This window comes from Haliotis cracherodii, unplaced genomic scaffold, assembly GCF_022045235.1.
Source record: "Haliotis cracherodii isolate W230 unplaced genomic scaffold, xgHalCrac1.p SCAF_5, whole genome shotgun sequence".
Taxonomy (NCBI): Eukaryota; Metazoa; Mollusca; class Gastropoda; order Lepetellida; family Haliotidae; genus Haliotis; species Haliotis cracherodii.
In genome coordinates this window covers 48438232-48455953 of record NW_027266308.1, presented here as the reverse complement: position 1 = coordinate 48455953, position 17722 = coordinate 48438232, and the positions used below count along the sequence as shown (strand labels likewise).

General features: G+C 37.8%; 1 protein-coding gene across 1 annotated transcript in view; it reads right to left on the bottom strand.

Moving 5' to 3' along the window:
* Positions 1-8026: 8026 nt before the first annotated feature.
* LOC139443723 (uncharacterized) overlaps positions 8027-17722 on the bottom strand; it is a 12342-nt gene continuing 2646 nt past the window's right edge. The window contains exons 5-7 of the mRNA XM_071224654.1: positions 17115-17318; positions 8675-8851; positions 8027-8115 (exon numbers count right to left, since the gene is read on the bottom strand). Of these exons, the coding sequence (XP_071080755.1) occupies positions 8027-8115; positions 8675-8851; positions 17115-17318 (470 nt within the window). The remainder of the gene's footprint in view (positions 8116-8674; positions 8852-17114; positions 17319-17722) is intronic.

Genomic DNA, 17722 nt, shown 5'->3' with positions numbered 1-17722 from the left:
TCTTAGAAGATGTATAGTTAATTTGATAAATTTGAATCGGCTACTTCCGATTCTTTGAAGGTAGCAATTATGTCAAAACGTTTGATATTTTAACTTTGTACATCACTGTCCCACCCGGCTAACCCTAGAAAAAATGAAAACATTTGTCTTCTGAAGTTAACAGAGGAAACAATATGTGGAATACCGGACTTCCCTGTAGATAACATGTGTGTGAAATTTGGAGATTTGGAGATAGGACATTTAGGCAAGAAATAGGTATCACCATGAGCACCAGTTGTACCCCCTTCTTTGCTTTAGCTATCTCGATTATCTGATATCAATCAATAATGGTCAACAGATGATTTCCTTCCACTGACTGACTCACCTGACCTAGATATAAGAGACCAGTGAAACTGCCTCGGGTTTTTTCATATTTAGATCTATGCATAAAGATTCAGCGTGAGTGCATGACAAGTAGGATGGCTTCAACTTTCCCATCGGCAAGTACACCCACAGGAACCAAGCAGTCATTTCTTAGGACTATCACAGGAAACTGTTTCTGAATTCCAATCCACACGTTATTATCAGATTATCCAAACCCTGTATACTCAAATGCTGACTCTTGTTAAGTAGAAACACGAGTATCACAAGAATACGGTAACGTCATTATAACATATAAGCAACCTTCCAGCGATCAATGTTACACTAACTTTGGCTGCAAAAAAAACATCTGCTCGTAATACCAATCACTGGATTGTCTGGTACGGACACGATCATTTACGAGCTGCTGTCATTTGGCGTACTACGGAGAGCGTCGTAGGACAAACAAAGACAAGCAACAGACAAACTTTTGGATGCAAATTGAGTGGCGACTGCTACCGGTAGACTTGCTTACCCTTTTCGCTAAAACCTGGTTTGGTGATTTTGCTAGCCTGCTGTTCCGCTCTATGTCCAAATCAATAGTCCAGACTAGTCCAGTCTCTGGCGTTGATGATTTTTGGAATTTTAGCTATTAGTATGACATTGATCCCAGTCGAAGCTGCATCAATGATAGCATTGGCCACTGCAGTGACGCGCTTATTAGTATGAAAATAGAAAGTAAGATTCCTATCTCGAACTGTAGCGCTGTTTCATTCATCAGCCATATTGCATTCAATGCATATAAACAGACGGTTATTGAAAATTGCTAAAACATCGAAAATACGTCAGATCTTAACTGCCGTTAATGCTTCATATTAAGCTCTAGAGGTGTGTGATGGGTGTTTATATATAACACCTATATGTCCATGTTGCTATGGCAAAATAATATTTAGATTGCAACAAATAATTTTTAACGACTTATTCATAACATGCGTTTACATTGTTCATCCTGCAGCGTCATTGTTGATTTTATCATGTTTAATTGTAACATGCCAATTTCAGACACTTTGGTATAACCTTTTGACTTATAGCTTAGATATTGTGTGTACTGATTCAGTGTGCATATATTCTTATCAGTAGATACGCAATATGACTTTCACAAGCAAAGGTTAACGTTTTTACCTTCCAAAGCTTTTATAAGGTTCCTAGAAACTAGCCAAATATACTTCGTTTGTCAAGAACTGTTTACAAATAACATAAATCTAACATTAAACAAACAGTTCAGACACGAGTGAGTGCGATGATAACAGACACTTCCTGCATAGTAAAAGCAATTCACATCGCATAACAGGAACAAACGTTTGAATTGTAGAAGTTACGCCGAATATCAATCTTTTTATTTGTAATACGTTACGGTACATATAGATACCTCACAAACGTTTTCTCTTTGGATATGTTGTATATCGTACTCACTGCCATCACTAAAGTCGCATATCCGTTTTTCTTCCTCTCTGTAATTGTGCTGTCCTATCTGGTCTTGTGACGCACGCTCATGTTGAACACAAATACAGGGATTTAAACAGTCAGTGCTCTGGCGTACACTGGAAAACAATGGGGTGTTTCAACGTCTGTATCTGTATAACTTTTGATTAAATGCAAAAGAGTGAATATGAACCTGTTTCCTGGTGCATCTCTCTCCTTGTTTATACTCAATCTTGTGTATATACCTCAAATTTTGTTTTGTTTTTAAACAAAACTTGTTTCAATCAAAATAAGAAGGCCCATGTTGATTGAACAATAAAGACAGAAGGTAAGACACACAGTCAAAATGACCTAGTGTCCATTTACAATAAAGATCAATGCATTATAATCTATAAGTAAGTGAGTTGGTTTTAACGCCGCTTTTAACAGTATTCAAGTTATATCGCGGTGTGTCAGCTGAATGTGGGAGGAAAGCCTGAAGTGATGCAGGTCTTAGACGTTAACCACTTCAGTGAAACCCACTAGCACGGGTATGGTGCTGACAAACCTAGAAACATAATCGGGGCGACCCGGGATTCGAACCTACATTCATAGGTTTCTGGCATGCCCAAGGGAATAGCGGGGCTTAAGACGACTGGGCCACCCATGCCCCCTTTTAATCTATGTAAAGTAGAGTCATAATAATTGTTATACAAACGCGCGTTCTTAGCAGATAATGGCAAGCATACATTATTCAAAATTGCCTCAGTATTTAAGGTGGAATTATTATATATCGTGTGAAGTGGGATATTGATATGACGCAAATGTAATGTCATGACATGGTTTGCGTTGTGACTTACTTCCGTATTCTACAAGGACGGACGTACACACATTGTTGGACCAGTTGTAGATTATATATGTGTTGAGATAAACAGTTTGTGTCACAATGTGTTTACAAACCTCAGTCGTGACTTATGTCCATATTCGTTGTACAAAACTACACGCTGTGTTAATCTCTCCAAAGAATATAAAGTTTTATTCAAAACTAGGCTTCTTAGAAGTCACCTTTGGCAATGACATTGCTCGTACGAGTTTCTAAGGGTTTTTTTTAAAGCTAAATGTGTATTTTCCTTTTCCATTTTAAATTAATAAATAGATAATTTATTCTACATGTATGTTATAGCATCCGGGTAAGTGCGGTTGCTAAGGGATCACAAAATCACTTCGTTATCAGATAACGCACAGCTTCAGTGCATTAATTACCAAGATAATGTACATAATAACTCCAGTAGCATCGCTAGAAATAATTCACGTACAACCGCTGTACAATGAATGCTTATTGCTTACTGAATAGTGAAAGTTAGAAATCCAAATAATGGCTTTGTGTAGGCACTCAACGGGAACGTATGTGCTTGTAGAGTATTACTTGGAATAAATTCCAAAGTTTTTATCTGACAAGGGAGACGGAGAAGTTAATATGAAACCATTGAAGCTTATAGAAAGGGGCTGCAATTTAACTATTGTATTCGCCGCAATTGCAATGAAATCAATAATTGTATGGGATATGCCCTCGATTACCCAAGCAAATAACGTAATAACAATTAGCATATAAACACAGTAACAATGTCGAGTAAGTAATGATACATTTATCATGTCTAGAACGGTATACACGTATCGCAAATGTAAGCGATCAGGGATCGAATAAAAACAAACCACGATTTGATATATTACCAGGAAGGTAAGGCTGTAAATAGCAGAGTGTTTGAAGAAAACGTTGTGATGTTTGCTAGAAGCAATATCATGTAATAAATAAAGTATAACAAAAACTGCATCAATTGACTATGAAGAAATATCGGCAACATCATAAATTTATAAAGCAATCACAAGCATTATAAATTCAATGATAAAGCAAATATAAAAGGCTACATGTTATAGCGTATATATGACAAAGGAAACACACATAAAAATATACATAATGATGACATTATATCTAAGTGAGTGAGTGAGTATGGTTTTACGCCGCTTTTAGCAATATTCCAGCAAAATCACGGCGGGGGACACCACAAATGGGCTTCACACATTGTACCCATGTCGGGAATTTATATCTAAGCATGCTAATGATATCATTGTAAATATAAACACTGAAATACATGACATAACACCCAAATTTATGCATCGAATGACATGCAGGAGAAGTGCTGTGGCATATTGAAAAGGGAAGCTAAATAACCCAAGACCGAAGTTTACTTCCTCTTTCGATGTGGTGGATGACATGTACACAACACGTGTGACTACAACAAGCGGAGATAACATTCCTATTCGTGCTATTCGTTGTAGTCCACGGCTGGTTATTTGACACAAACCAAATATGGTTATCTAATTAATACACAACTGAGGATGCTCTTAATGGAGCTAACTATCTAAAATTCTAAAATACAACCGCGAATACCCCTGGTAACATGACCTCCCTTAACCTTTGAGCCACAAGTAATAAATATCATATGTATGAAAATACAAATGTAGTTTTTTTCATAATTCAAACGCAGTAATATAGTCATTACACTCAGGTGTTAATCCATCTCAGGATCACGCACTATGAAGTAGTAGAAACAGCTGGTTACAATGGTAAATAAGTAATAACACATCATCTTTTGACCCACGAAGATCCGGGGTAGAATAGGTCTTCAGCAACCCATGCTTGCCTTAAAGGGCGACTATGTTTGTCGTAAAAATCGACTAACGGGATCGGGTGGTCAGGCTCACTGACTTGGTTGACAACCAACCAACAAACAAACAAATAAAACATCATCTTTTCCATGCAATGTTACGAGTTCGTTTTATCACATCGGGGCATAATTAAGTTAGGAAATCGTTTTATTGTTTCACGTCGGAATGAAACTTCAGGGCGAGCGGGAGATGGGAAACACCCAGAATAAATTCTGAGGACTATGTCAGCGGATTAAGTACAAGATTCTTGTACTTTCAAACAAGGTGGTGCATGATAGTGACTCTCCCTCTATCTCAAGGAATTCAACACGCATACTACGATCTGGGTCCAAATTTCAGCTCTCAGTCCCATGCCAGTTACCAAAACTAAAGGGGCTTTCACAGTCACAGTCCCAATTCTGTGGAATGCAATCCCCGTCACACTTAGATACACCGAACCTCTTTTAGTGGACATTTTAAAAAAAAACTAATCTTAATATCATATTATAATCACGCATGATGAACCATCCTGCTTTTGCTTCAAACGATTTAAACATTAAACATGTCCATTGCAAAAGGCACATATACATAAACATATATATGCAGTATTCATATAGATATATATATAATGTCAACATTACTACAAAACATACAATTTGACATTCCTCAATATCACTAATTATTGGTAACTTGAGTCATCAACGATTTATCATCGACGCACAGAGCTCGGTTAGTCATCCGTTATCGACCCTGTCTTTACAATATACACCCAGGAAGAACATCTAACGCTAGTAGGGGCGGTCGGGTAGCCTAGTGGTTAAAGCGTTCTCTCGTCACGCCGAAGACCCGGGTTCGATTCCCGACATGGGTACAATGTGTGAAGCCCATTTCTGGTGTCCCCCGCCGTGATATTGCTGTAATATTGCTAAAAGCGGCGTAAAACCATACTCACTCACTCACTGTATCGCTAGTATAATATTCAGGGCTTCTTTAAGGTCGTTGTGCCTCTCCTCAATTTCACATCACCAACCTTCTGTAATGTTTCATTGTGTGTGTCTACATAGCTGTAGTATATACACCCTGGAGAGTATTTCATCATCACCGGAACACTGCCAGAAATAGTCAGCTTCCTATGTACATCATGCGAACTTAAATCAAGGATCCGTCGGTGAGAATCTTATTCCGCTCATATTCACGTCTAACCGATGAATAGTATGTGTCTAGGTAGAACATCTCGTATTACCATCTGCTCTTATGTAATGTGGATGAGTGAGTATGGTTTTATGCCGCTTTTTAGCAATATCCCAGCAATATCACGGCGGGGGACACCAGAAATGGGCTTCACACATTGTACCCATGTCGGGAATCGAACCCGGGTCTTGGGCGTGACGAGCGAACACTTTAACCACTAGGCTACCGACCGCCCCCTCTGATGTAATGGGCGTCAGTTGATATGACTGAATGTATCGCATGTTTCTTTGGAAGTAAGAGTCATTCAATGTTTCGCTGTTTGATAAAAACCCTCACCCGCCACACCAGGTCCAACATGGTGATACACCCCAGTGCTAGCATTAGTCTGCCCTGGAGATCTTCCAAGCTTGAGCACATTGTACTGATCTTCACCCTCACCCGCCCCACCAGGTCCAACATGGTGATACACCCCAGTGCTAGCATTAGTCTGCCCCGAAGATCTTCCATGTTTGAGCTCATTGTACTGATCTCCATCGGGGTCAGAAGTTTCAAAGGTCTGTTCTTTACAGATGTGATGATATGTACTATCATCTCGTCGTACTGGTTTGGCCTGTCGTGTCGTATCATACTCCCTCGCTTCAAAACCAGCTGCATTGATATGAGGATAAATTCCCGTGTAGGGTGTAGAGGACACATGACACTCAAGGCTGTATATTTCGCTGTAGAGTTCGTCTCCATCGCAACAGGGCCCGCTGTCTAATCGATGCATGTGTTGATCTGTGGCATTTGAGCTATTTACCTGTCCTGGATGACGAGGTGCAGTGACATGGGAGCAGTGTAGTTGATTTGGGGATCTGTTGAAATGAACACCTTCTCTCTCGTCATTCGATTTGAAGCAACAAAGACCCTTTCTACAATAAGAAAGAAGATATTTGTTTATTTGATTGTTTGTTGTACAAAGCCGCACTCCGCAATATTCCAGCTATATGAGAGCGGTCTGTAAATAATCAAGTCTGGACCAGACAATCCAGTGATTGACATCATGAGCATCGGTCCACGCAACTGGAATACGATATCATGCATCAACCATGATTACAATATTTCAATGACGATATTATTCGTTGTTTAAAAAGATTCAATTCAGATAACTTTTTTATTTTTAATCAGTTGTATCTGGACCCTCTTTATCCAGTAAACTGGATCTGGGTAACTAGACAGTTATTGTGAAACATCTCAAGCTTCAAGATAAACCGACCGCCTCCGTGGTCTAGTGGTAGAGCGTCCGCCCGGAGAGCGGAAGGTCCGGGGTTCGATCCCCGGCCGCGTCATACCAAAAGACGTTAAAAGATGGTACTTGTTGTTACCCTGTCTGGCGTTCGGCATTAAGGGGCTAAAACAAGGACTGGTCGGCTCGGAGTCAGTATACTGTGTCTGAGTGGGGTATTCATGTTAAACTGCGGCATGGTATCTCAGTGGGCTAGCACTATAAATCGGCATCAGTCCGGACTAGTACAAGCAGCCACACGACACATACACGTACATGCACGTCGCTATATAAGTGCAATAATCTTGGACGCGACGTTAAACCCAATTTCACCTCACCTCAAGCTAAACCACTCATCCAATACTAAGATCGACAAAACCCTTTCCGTATTCATAAGAAATCTCTGCTAAAAGCAGGGTCGACAATATCATGAGCATGTGTTTATAAAACGTTATCAACTATTGGTGATACCAGGGATTCGCGAACAGGTGAGCGTTTCCTGCCCCATCGATGGCGTAAAATCAGTACAACAAACACACACGTGTAAAATGTACGTCAATTGTGCCAGAAAAAAAACAGCCAATTCTACCTGTCAGAAATTGATGTTTTCTTGTAAGGGCAAGTAAATGTAGTTGGACCTGTGGCTCGGACATGTGGAAGGATAAAAATTAGGTCAGATGCAATTCCCTGTTTTGACTTGTACCATATGTTTCCGTGGTTCTTTCAGGTGAACAATTGACTTGCCTTGCCTTTTCATGTGTTTGTGGCGAGAGCCACCGGTGGGGTAGGATACGCTCACCTATTGTTAACACCTGGTACCATCGCCTTTTTGCACGTCGCTATTTCAGTGCAATAATCTAGAATGCGACGTTAAACCCCATTTCACCTCACCTCTTATGAATATGGAAAAGGTTTTGTCGCTTTTAATTAAGTATATATTTGAACATGGAGGAGGGTGTAACGGTCGATCGATTTTAACGATGCATCGCAATTCTCCACTGAATTCTGAAGTAAACTGAATCTGAAGTTTCTGTATGCATTGCAAAATAATTAAGAACAATATCTTTAAACACACCTTTTCAAGAGGATAATTGCGACGATTAAACACAGCATTGCCACGGCCACGATACTCACTGCCACGCCTATGTATATACCTAAAAAAGGAAAATAGGGTCTACTTTCAGTATTACTTGGGTTTGGATAAACTAAGTTCCACCATCATTCATGAGTATATATACTCATACCGATATACGGTGTAATGATGACACGTACATATTTTAAGTCAGGTAATGAAATGCGCCCATCACTATCACACCACCGAGTGGCCGTATGTATTGAAGAATGATGGAGAAACCTACTGTGCACAAAGTCTTGACGATGAGCATCTATATAACGTATAACGCTTATAACAGGCCTAAGCTCTTAAGAGCTTGGTTCTTTTCTGAGATTGCAAAGATTCAAGCAAATTCACATAGTATATTAATTCCACTTTTCCCAAATACTTTCTGTGAACGTAAAGAAAGTCCTTCATTGTTTGTTGATATACTAGTGTATATGATTTAACTTTGAGACAGGTACGTTGTGGTAAATCGCTGGTCCAGCAATATATGACTTCTTGCACTAAGTACCATCACGGATATGGTAAGGACATGATAATAAAAACTGTGTTTCATTTTCTTGGTATAGATCTCCTGATTTGAAATTTAAGATTACCTGTATCATCTTTGGTTGTGTGTGGCTTTGTTGAAATTCGATTATGGGACTGGCATACAGCGTTGTAGTTCTCCGAACACCGATGCCAACCCAAGTCAAAGTGAGACTCATCTCTACGAACGGCAAGGCATTGCTTATCCGAGTAATATCTTGATACATTCCGTGCTAATTTATTTCCTGGAAAAGAAGATGCAAAGGAAGGCTTAGCAAACACAGACATGAACACTGTCTGATGTATTTGTAATAGAACCTCACTTCATCATCGCATTTTTAAAGCCTTAAAGACTAGACAGTTTTTTAATTACATGTGAAATATAAATTTGTAATACACGGAGGATATGTGTGTCATCATAGCAAATGTATTCTGTATTTTCATATTGATCTTCACGACCTTTCACGAAAACCAGTATCTTTGAGCGATACTGGAAGTGTTATTAAAAATACGTATCAGTTAAAAGTCGCTTAATCAGTTCTTGATGAAATGGAGCACATTATTCCTTGGAGGAAGGTCAAACAAAAGTGACGGATTAATGTTCATTGACTCACGTTTCAGTCATTGACAGGACATCATTATCTTTGTAAATTAAATATAACAGCATAATAAGTTTAATTATCTAATGAATAAACACCATTTAATGAAGTACATGAATATCGTGCTTGGTTCATGTTTGGCGACTCCTTCAAACATGCATCAAACAAGTAGGTAATTTCTCTATAACACGTCCCATTTTAATTCTGGAAACCCAAAAGTCCAGAAACTCTACGCTCTTTGCCCAGTCTCGGTTAAAGGTATTTACAAAATTAAACATGCCGTTTTCATGGGAACATACCAAGGATGAAAAAATGAAAAAAAATTGTTTAAAAACTCAATATTTAGACTATGTCGCCCATGGGCCTGCCCATGGGCGAAGTGTGGCCCATGGGCCAGCCCATGGGCGAAGTCTGGCCCATGGGTAGGCCCATGGACGAGAATATGTTCCTTTACTTAAAACTCATGTTTTTGTTTCGCAAATACATTAAATGTATTCATTCAAGTATCATGACACAAAATTTAACTCATTTTAACTTAATTCAACGATTTTATAGCGATATTGAAATATTTCTCCCATGGGCGAGAAAAAGGGTTTGGCCCATGGGCGAGAATATTTTCCTTTACTTAAAACTCATGATTTTGTTTCGCAAATACATTAAATGTATTCATTCAAGTATCATGACACAAAATTTAATGAAAAAATGGAAAAAAAAAATGTTCAAAAACTCAATATTTAGACTATGTCGCCCATGGGCCTGCCCATGGGCAAAGTCTGGCCCATGGGTAGGCCCATGGGCGAGAATATGTTCCTTTACTCAAAACTCATGTTTTTGTTTCGCAAATACATTAAATGTATTCATTCAAGTATCATGACACAAAATTTAACTCATTTTAACTTAATTCAACGATTTTATAGCGATATTGAAATATTTCGCCCATGGGCGAGAAAAGGGTTTGGCCCATGGGCGAGAATATTTTCCTTTACTTAAAACTTATGATTTTGTTTCGCAAATACATGCAGGTGTTCTTACTATTTTCATGGCACATAATGAAACTCAATTTTACTCAATTCAGCTATTTTACAGATTTATTGAAATATTTCGCCCATGGGCGAGAAAAGGTTTTGCCTTCGAAATCCTTGATTATTATATCATGCCAGAGTTCTGAAATTCAGTGACAATGTTGCTGAACAGTAGAATCTGATGGACGTTTTGTGCAGAACCTGTTTGACACTATGGGTTCCAGGACTACTAACACTCTGAGCTGAAAAAGTTTGGTCCTAACCGCACCCAACATCTTTAATGAACCCGGCCTTATCTCTCAAAACGTTTTGGCAGTTTATCATACGAATTCATGTGCGTGTACAACATTAAATTTTAGTTAGTTTCTATTTCATTTCCCATTTTATGACCCGTTGATACATCACACTGGGCAATTACGTGACAGGTACGCGTGCGCGTATTTTAATGGAAAGAAACTATTCGTCTTTTATTGCATAACGTTTGGCTGAATATCTTACATTCTAACGAAATCTCGAAATAATTATTTAATTACAAGCAGTGTCGAACTGACCAGTAGGAATTATGTTTCAATGCGATTGAGGAAAACGTGAGTGAATATTGTGACACTAAAGCAACTTTTAACTGCATTGTCACTTTTGGTAGAAAATGGTAATAGTTAAGAAAAACGTAACAGCCTTCTTATGATAATTCTCATATTCTCATTAGTACGTTGTGTCTAATTACAGTGTCGGCCTTATTTACAGGTGATTCTACAATACTTGTTGTCGATCAATTACAATCTGCCACACCACGCGTGAATAAACAGTTATGCAGGTGTTGCTGTGGGCAAATACCTAGCCTGTACATGTATATTTTTGTGGATACATGTATTACATATTTTCGTTGATATGTGGATATATTAAGCACAAAGACACAAAAAGTTTATAAAAGATGAATTTGTGCCTTGATATATATATTCAACGCGAACGAAGCTTGTATTTTCTCCGCGATCCTGATGTGTATCATCGTTTAATTGGTCATTCATTAAAAGTATGTTGTGAGGCGATATCAAAGGAGCCGCTCAATATACACAGTGTCGTCCGTTTCACGTGAACTACCACCCTACCCTGTCAGTAAGAGTTATGTAATCGGTACACAAATATATTTGGTGCGATGTCAGTGTGGAAGGAGTTTGAATTACGTCCGCCAGTGGCCACAGAAAGTATAGTACCAATCAACAAGGCCAATGCCGTACTAATAACCTAGTGACTCGCGTAACAACGGCTGTCAATGTGTCTGCTACATCTACCATACCATCATCCCTGTCACAAATGGGGTATTAACGGCTTATTCAAAATATTAATTGTAGAAATGTCGTTACCAGACTAACGTACGTCGTATTCAGTCCTCAACTTTATGTTACATTCCTGTTACCAGCCCTGTTTGTGAAAATATTTACTAGACATAAGATTTAAAGACTAATAAAATCAATTGTAAGACCGCATAGACAATAAAACCGAATAAAATATGTCTTGGTATCATCTCTTGTGTATTAGATGATGGCAATGACCGGAAATGTTATAACGTTAGATTAAGAAGGAGAAACATTAAAGTGTTTTACAATACTTGGAAACATGAGCAATAAGATGTAGCAACATAAACATGCATGGAATAGGGAAAAGGGATGAAAACAAATTGAAAAGGATTTTAATACAAAATTATCGAACTAAATAACTTGCCTGAACAGAAGGGGTACCCAAATTTGTTTGACAGTTATTCGTGTGTTGTAGACTGTCGAATGGGACTCATGTGTGTACGTAGGGTACGCATATCTATTGCAAGTTTTAGTACTCATACACTTTCTCTTTTTGTGTTTTGTTTGTTTGTTAGTTGTATAACGCCATATTTAGCAATATTTCAGCTGTATGACGGCGGTCTGTAAATAATCGAGTCTGGACCAGACAATCCAGTGATTGACATCATGTGCATCGATCCACGCAATTGGGATACGATGACATGCATCAACCAAGTCAGCGAGCCTGACCACCCGATCCCGGTAGTCGCTTCTTATGACAAGCGCTGTCGCCCTTTTACGCCAAGAATGGTTTGTTGAAGATCTTCACGGGTCTATTGAATGCAGGGATTTGTGTAAAGTCATTCAGACAGCATACAATGCCAACTAAAAAATTATACTCAGTGTCTCCGCAAAGTAATATAGTACGGTACTTAGAGTACATGTGAGATTATACTCAGATTAGGGAGATGTTTAATCCATATAACGTGTTATTATTCTACCTAACAATGTATTTAATGAAATGAATGCAAAACAAACTCAACGGCTAAAAGGTTTCATTGAAGAAACTACCCCTAGTCTTGACTAAATGAAACAACTGCAACCCGACACAGATTAAACGCAACTTACAAACACAATCATAATCTGGTTAGTCTGTATCACTCAACGAGGCCGCTTACTCTGCCCACAGTATGACAGTATTGGGCAGTTCAGTAATTAGGAGCCAAAACCAGGCAGGTACGCTGGTCACACTTAACTGGTCTGACTGATGATTAGGTCGTCTGACAATTGGGAGTGAACCATAGCAAGAAGTATCTGCGAAACTATTTGCTCCTTTTATGGGACCGATTAGTTTTATGACCATGGGCCTCGGCACAAGCGTGGTGTTGGAAGACAAGTTATACATGTACATCCGATATGGTGACTGTTTTTCGCTATTCATATTCTAAATACATTCATAATACCACAACATTTTAGTACTCCTTGAAACTTTACAATCACTTCAATATGTACAATAGATTGAACGAGAACACTTGATATATTGCAGATTATTAAATCATTGTCTCTATTATCAGCCGCTACGTTTGTATCGTTTGCATTGTACAAAGAAATGTTTTATCTGTCCTTTTGCAGATTTAGCCTCAGAATGTGCTCATTCGAATTAGGAACGAAAATAATTGCTTATCATGAGTATATATGATACAGTTAAAGTTACTTGTACACTGTAGACGTATTCACTTTAAAGTCGCATACGACCTTCGCGAGCGAGTTGAATGATCCAGGTTAATTGGAACGAAGTCTAGAAAGGGTTATAAAGTTTTGTATTTGGTAATGTGTAGGTTTGTTAAATATATTTTTTTAAATTCCTTTTTATTTCAATTTCAAAAACATAACTATGCGCTTAAAAACAGAGCCACCTCAGGTTGTCTGTTGGACACGGTTTAACCTTACTGTGTCCTCACCCTGGTTGTTGTTACCGTTGTTATAAGGGATTAAGAGCTACGGCTCATTGCATTTTTGGTTACAGCCTGTATCACTAAAGTGGACATGTGCAGGTGAACTCCGTTCAATTAGTATATGAAATGCCTCAAAATGTGAACTCCAGGCAATAATAACCTGAGGGTAAATCCACGTGCGTCTGCCTTTCCCCTCGTTCACCTTCGAAATCCTTGATTATTATATCATGCCAGAGTTCTGAAATTCAGTGACAATGTTGCTGAACAGTAGAATCTGATGGACGTTTTGTGCAGAACCTGTTTGACACTATGGGTTCCAGGACCACTAACACTCTGAGCTGAAAAAGTTTGGTCCTAACCACACCCAACATCTACAAGTTTGTAAGCTTGTAGACATCATTAAGAAGTAATTAACAGTCCCATGCTGAGACCTTTCTCAAAATTCAGACCGGTGGCAGGCTGCCAACAAAGAGAAGAAAATATCGCAACCCCGACACGAGTGTGCTCGGTCAAACAATGAACTTACGACCGGCAGAAAACAACTCCAGTTGAGTATGCCGATGCTGTATCTCAGCCGTGTTGGCCTGAAAATGTAAACATGCTAATTAAATCCAAAATCGTATAATTATTTTTAATAGAAACCGTATCTTAATTTGTTCTTGCACTGCATCATATCGTGTATTTCATCTGTATATGTGTAATGTGTATATGTATCAATGACTACACTTATACCGCATATTCTGCAACAGACTATAATTATTCACCTTATTATTGTCTCTCCATTTACCATGGCTGACTGCACTAATACCCTTTTAACAGTGGACACCGATATCAGTATACATGTAGGCTTTTTGTTCAAAAAGGAATATGCAGGAAATTATATGTAACAATTAACTGTGTACTAATTACATGTTTGAATGTTATCAGTTTTACATTCTGAGATACAGTGATGTAAGCATCTTCTAAAATCTTCTAAAAATATAATAAAATACAAAACTCTCTGCCGTAATTTTTGTGGAAATCATTCGATCAAGTAAAAATGACTGCGTGACAAGACGAATCAACTATTTATACCCGATAAAAGAAACTGCCGTATTTTAGGAACAGTGCTATAACAAGACATTTGAAATTTCTAACAAGCAGATACATTAGATACAGTGACTAGACTACAGGTACGTAATCCGTATCAATCAAAGGTGTAAAAAAACTGAAAATCATATCTGTCGGAGACCTACCAAATTACCAAGTTTTATCATTACTATATTTATTACAATGCAAATACTTTAGTGATACATTTTTTAGAGGAGAGGGCATACACACAAGTATATTGCTTCCGTGTGTGAATGCAGGTTGTACTTGGTATCTCAGTTCTCAGTTTCATACCGGTTGTATAACTGAATTTGTATATGGAACCATGCGTACAGCATGACACTTACTTGCTATTTGTCAGTTTACAACACACATAACACGGTCAAACAATTTTAGGCACCGCTTTTGCGAGTTATTTAGTACTATAATGTTTTATTAAAATCTATTTCAATTTGTTTTCACCATTTTCCCTATTGACAGTCGTTGTTACGTGCGTCACTAGGTAATTAGTACGGATTGACCTTGTTTATTGTTTCTATACTTTGAGGATTTCTGTGGCAAGTGGCGGACGTAATTCAAACTCCTTCCGCACTGACACCGCATCAAATATATTTGTGCTCCTTTGATATCTCCTCCAAACATACGTTTATTGAATGACTCCATTAAACGATGATACACATCTCGATGAATATATCAAGGCACTAATTCATCTTTCATAAACATTTTTTTTGTCTTTGTGCTTAATATATCCACATATCAACGAACATTTGTAAAACATGTATCCTAAAAAAAAAAAACATTTTCAGGCTAGGTATTTGCCCACAGCAACACCTGCATAACTGTTTATTCACGCGTGGTGTGGTAGATCGTAATTGACCGAGAGCAGGTATTGTAGAATCACCTGTAAATAAGGCCGACACTGTAATTAGATACAACGTACTAATGAGAATTATCATAAGAAGGCTGTTGTTTTTTCTGAACTGTTACCATTTTCATACTAAAAGTGACAATGCAGTTAAAAGTTGCTTTAGTGTCACAATATTCACTCACGTTTTCCTCAATCGCATTGAAACATAATTCCCACTGGTCAGTTCGAAACCGCATGTAATTAAATAATTATTTCGAAATTTCGTTAGAATCTAAGATATTCAGCCAAACGTTATGTAATAAAAGACGAATAGTTTTTTTCATTAAAATACGCGCACGCGTACCTGTATATTGCATACCTAGTGTCACGTAATTGCCCAGTGTGATGTATCAACGGGACATAAAATGGGAAATGAAATAGAAACTAACTAAAATTTAATGTTGTGGAAAATAACTCCAATGAATTGGAGTACACGCACATGAATTCGTATGATAAACTGTCAAAACGTTTTGAGAGGTAAGGCCGGGTTCATTAAAGATCGCTACAATATGTAAAACAGGTGAAATTTATAGAACTAGAGGAAACATCCAACCAAATGCCCTTTTTAAATAGTAATGTAATGATATAATATAAAGTATATTTCACACGATACAATATACTTTGCAAACAGTTAGTTGATGCTTGAAAGGGACTGACGAAAACATGGGCAAACTATTTTAATAACGCCGTAAAATCCTTGAATTAAGTTAAAATGAGTTTAATTTTGTGTCATGATACTTGAATGAATACATTAAATGTATTTGCGAAACAAAAACATGAGTTTTAAGTAAAGGAACATATTCTCGCCCATGGGCCTGCCCATGGGCCTACCCATGGGCCAAACCTTTTTCTCGCCCATGGGCGAAATATTTCAATATCGCTATAAAACAGTTGAATTAAGTTAAAATGAGTTAAATTTTGTGTCATGATACTTCAATAAATACATTTAATGTATTTGCGAAACAAAATCATGAGTTTTAAGTAAAGGAACATATTCTCGCCCATGGGCCAAACCTTTTTCTCGCCCATGGGCGAAATATTTCAATATCGCTATAAAATCGTTGAATTAAGTTAAAATGAGTTAAATTTTGTGTCATGATACTTAAATAAATACATTTAATGTATTTGCGAAACAAAATCATGAGTTTTAAGTACTTCGCCCATGGGCAGGCCCATGGGCAACATAGTCTAAATATTTAGTTTTTAAACAATTTTTTTTTCATTTTTTCTTCTTTGGTATGTTCCCATGAAAACGGCATGTTTAATTTTGTAAATACCTTTAACCGAGACTGGGCAAAGACCGTAGAGTTTCTGGACTTTTGGGTTTCCAGAATTAAAATGGGACGTGTTCTATGCAGATTGGCAGTAAATAATTTAAACTAATGGATCACAGCGCTTCACTGATATAGAGGGACATTTCATTTATTCAGATTCTTAAAAATCGACATAGTGTACAAGACAACGTAACTTTAAACCTTAAATGAATAATTGTCACCATGGGCTCTTATCTGCACTCTACTTTGTATGAAATTTCGAAAAACTCCATATTTTTTCGACGGTTCAAAGAGCTTAGAATTAAGAAGGGTTCACGGTAAAATATCATAATCCCACTTTATAAAACTGCGAACTGACTTTCACATGAAATGACCATCTTATTATTACCATTAATCCATCTATATTCTGAGTATCGCCTCAACCCGATCCAGTAAGTTTGGTAGTGCATGGCAGACCAAAAATGCTCTTTATTGGAGTCAGTTACTTTCAACAATCTGTGGTTCTGTTGGTCTGCCGCAGCCCATGATTCAGTTGTATTGCTCACACATACGTCTCCACGACACCTCAATCCACTCCCATCCCTTGTCACTTCTACAAATAAAATGTACAACGGTAATACATCGAAATTCAGTTGAAATTATGTGTATTGTTTAATCACTGCTAATTGATCTATCTGCTCTCGTACATTGCACACAGATACCATTGAGATCTCGGAATGTCATTAACCACTAGTCGTGTCAAAAGGGTTCCCAGCAACATCTTATCTGGTCTTAACAGAACATGGACGCTCCTTATGCATAACCCAAAAACATATTACAATATTAGGCAAATGTTAATACCCAACGATACCAATGGAATATGTATTTATTCATTTATACATTTCATACAGTGTGTCTTTTGTATTAGTTTGTAAGGTGCTTACTAATATCCACGTCTAGATTATCACTCAGTTAGTTCAACGTGGGCTATTTAAATAAACAGTTGAAAGATAATAA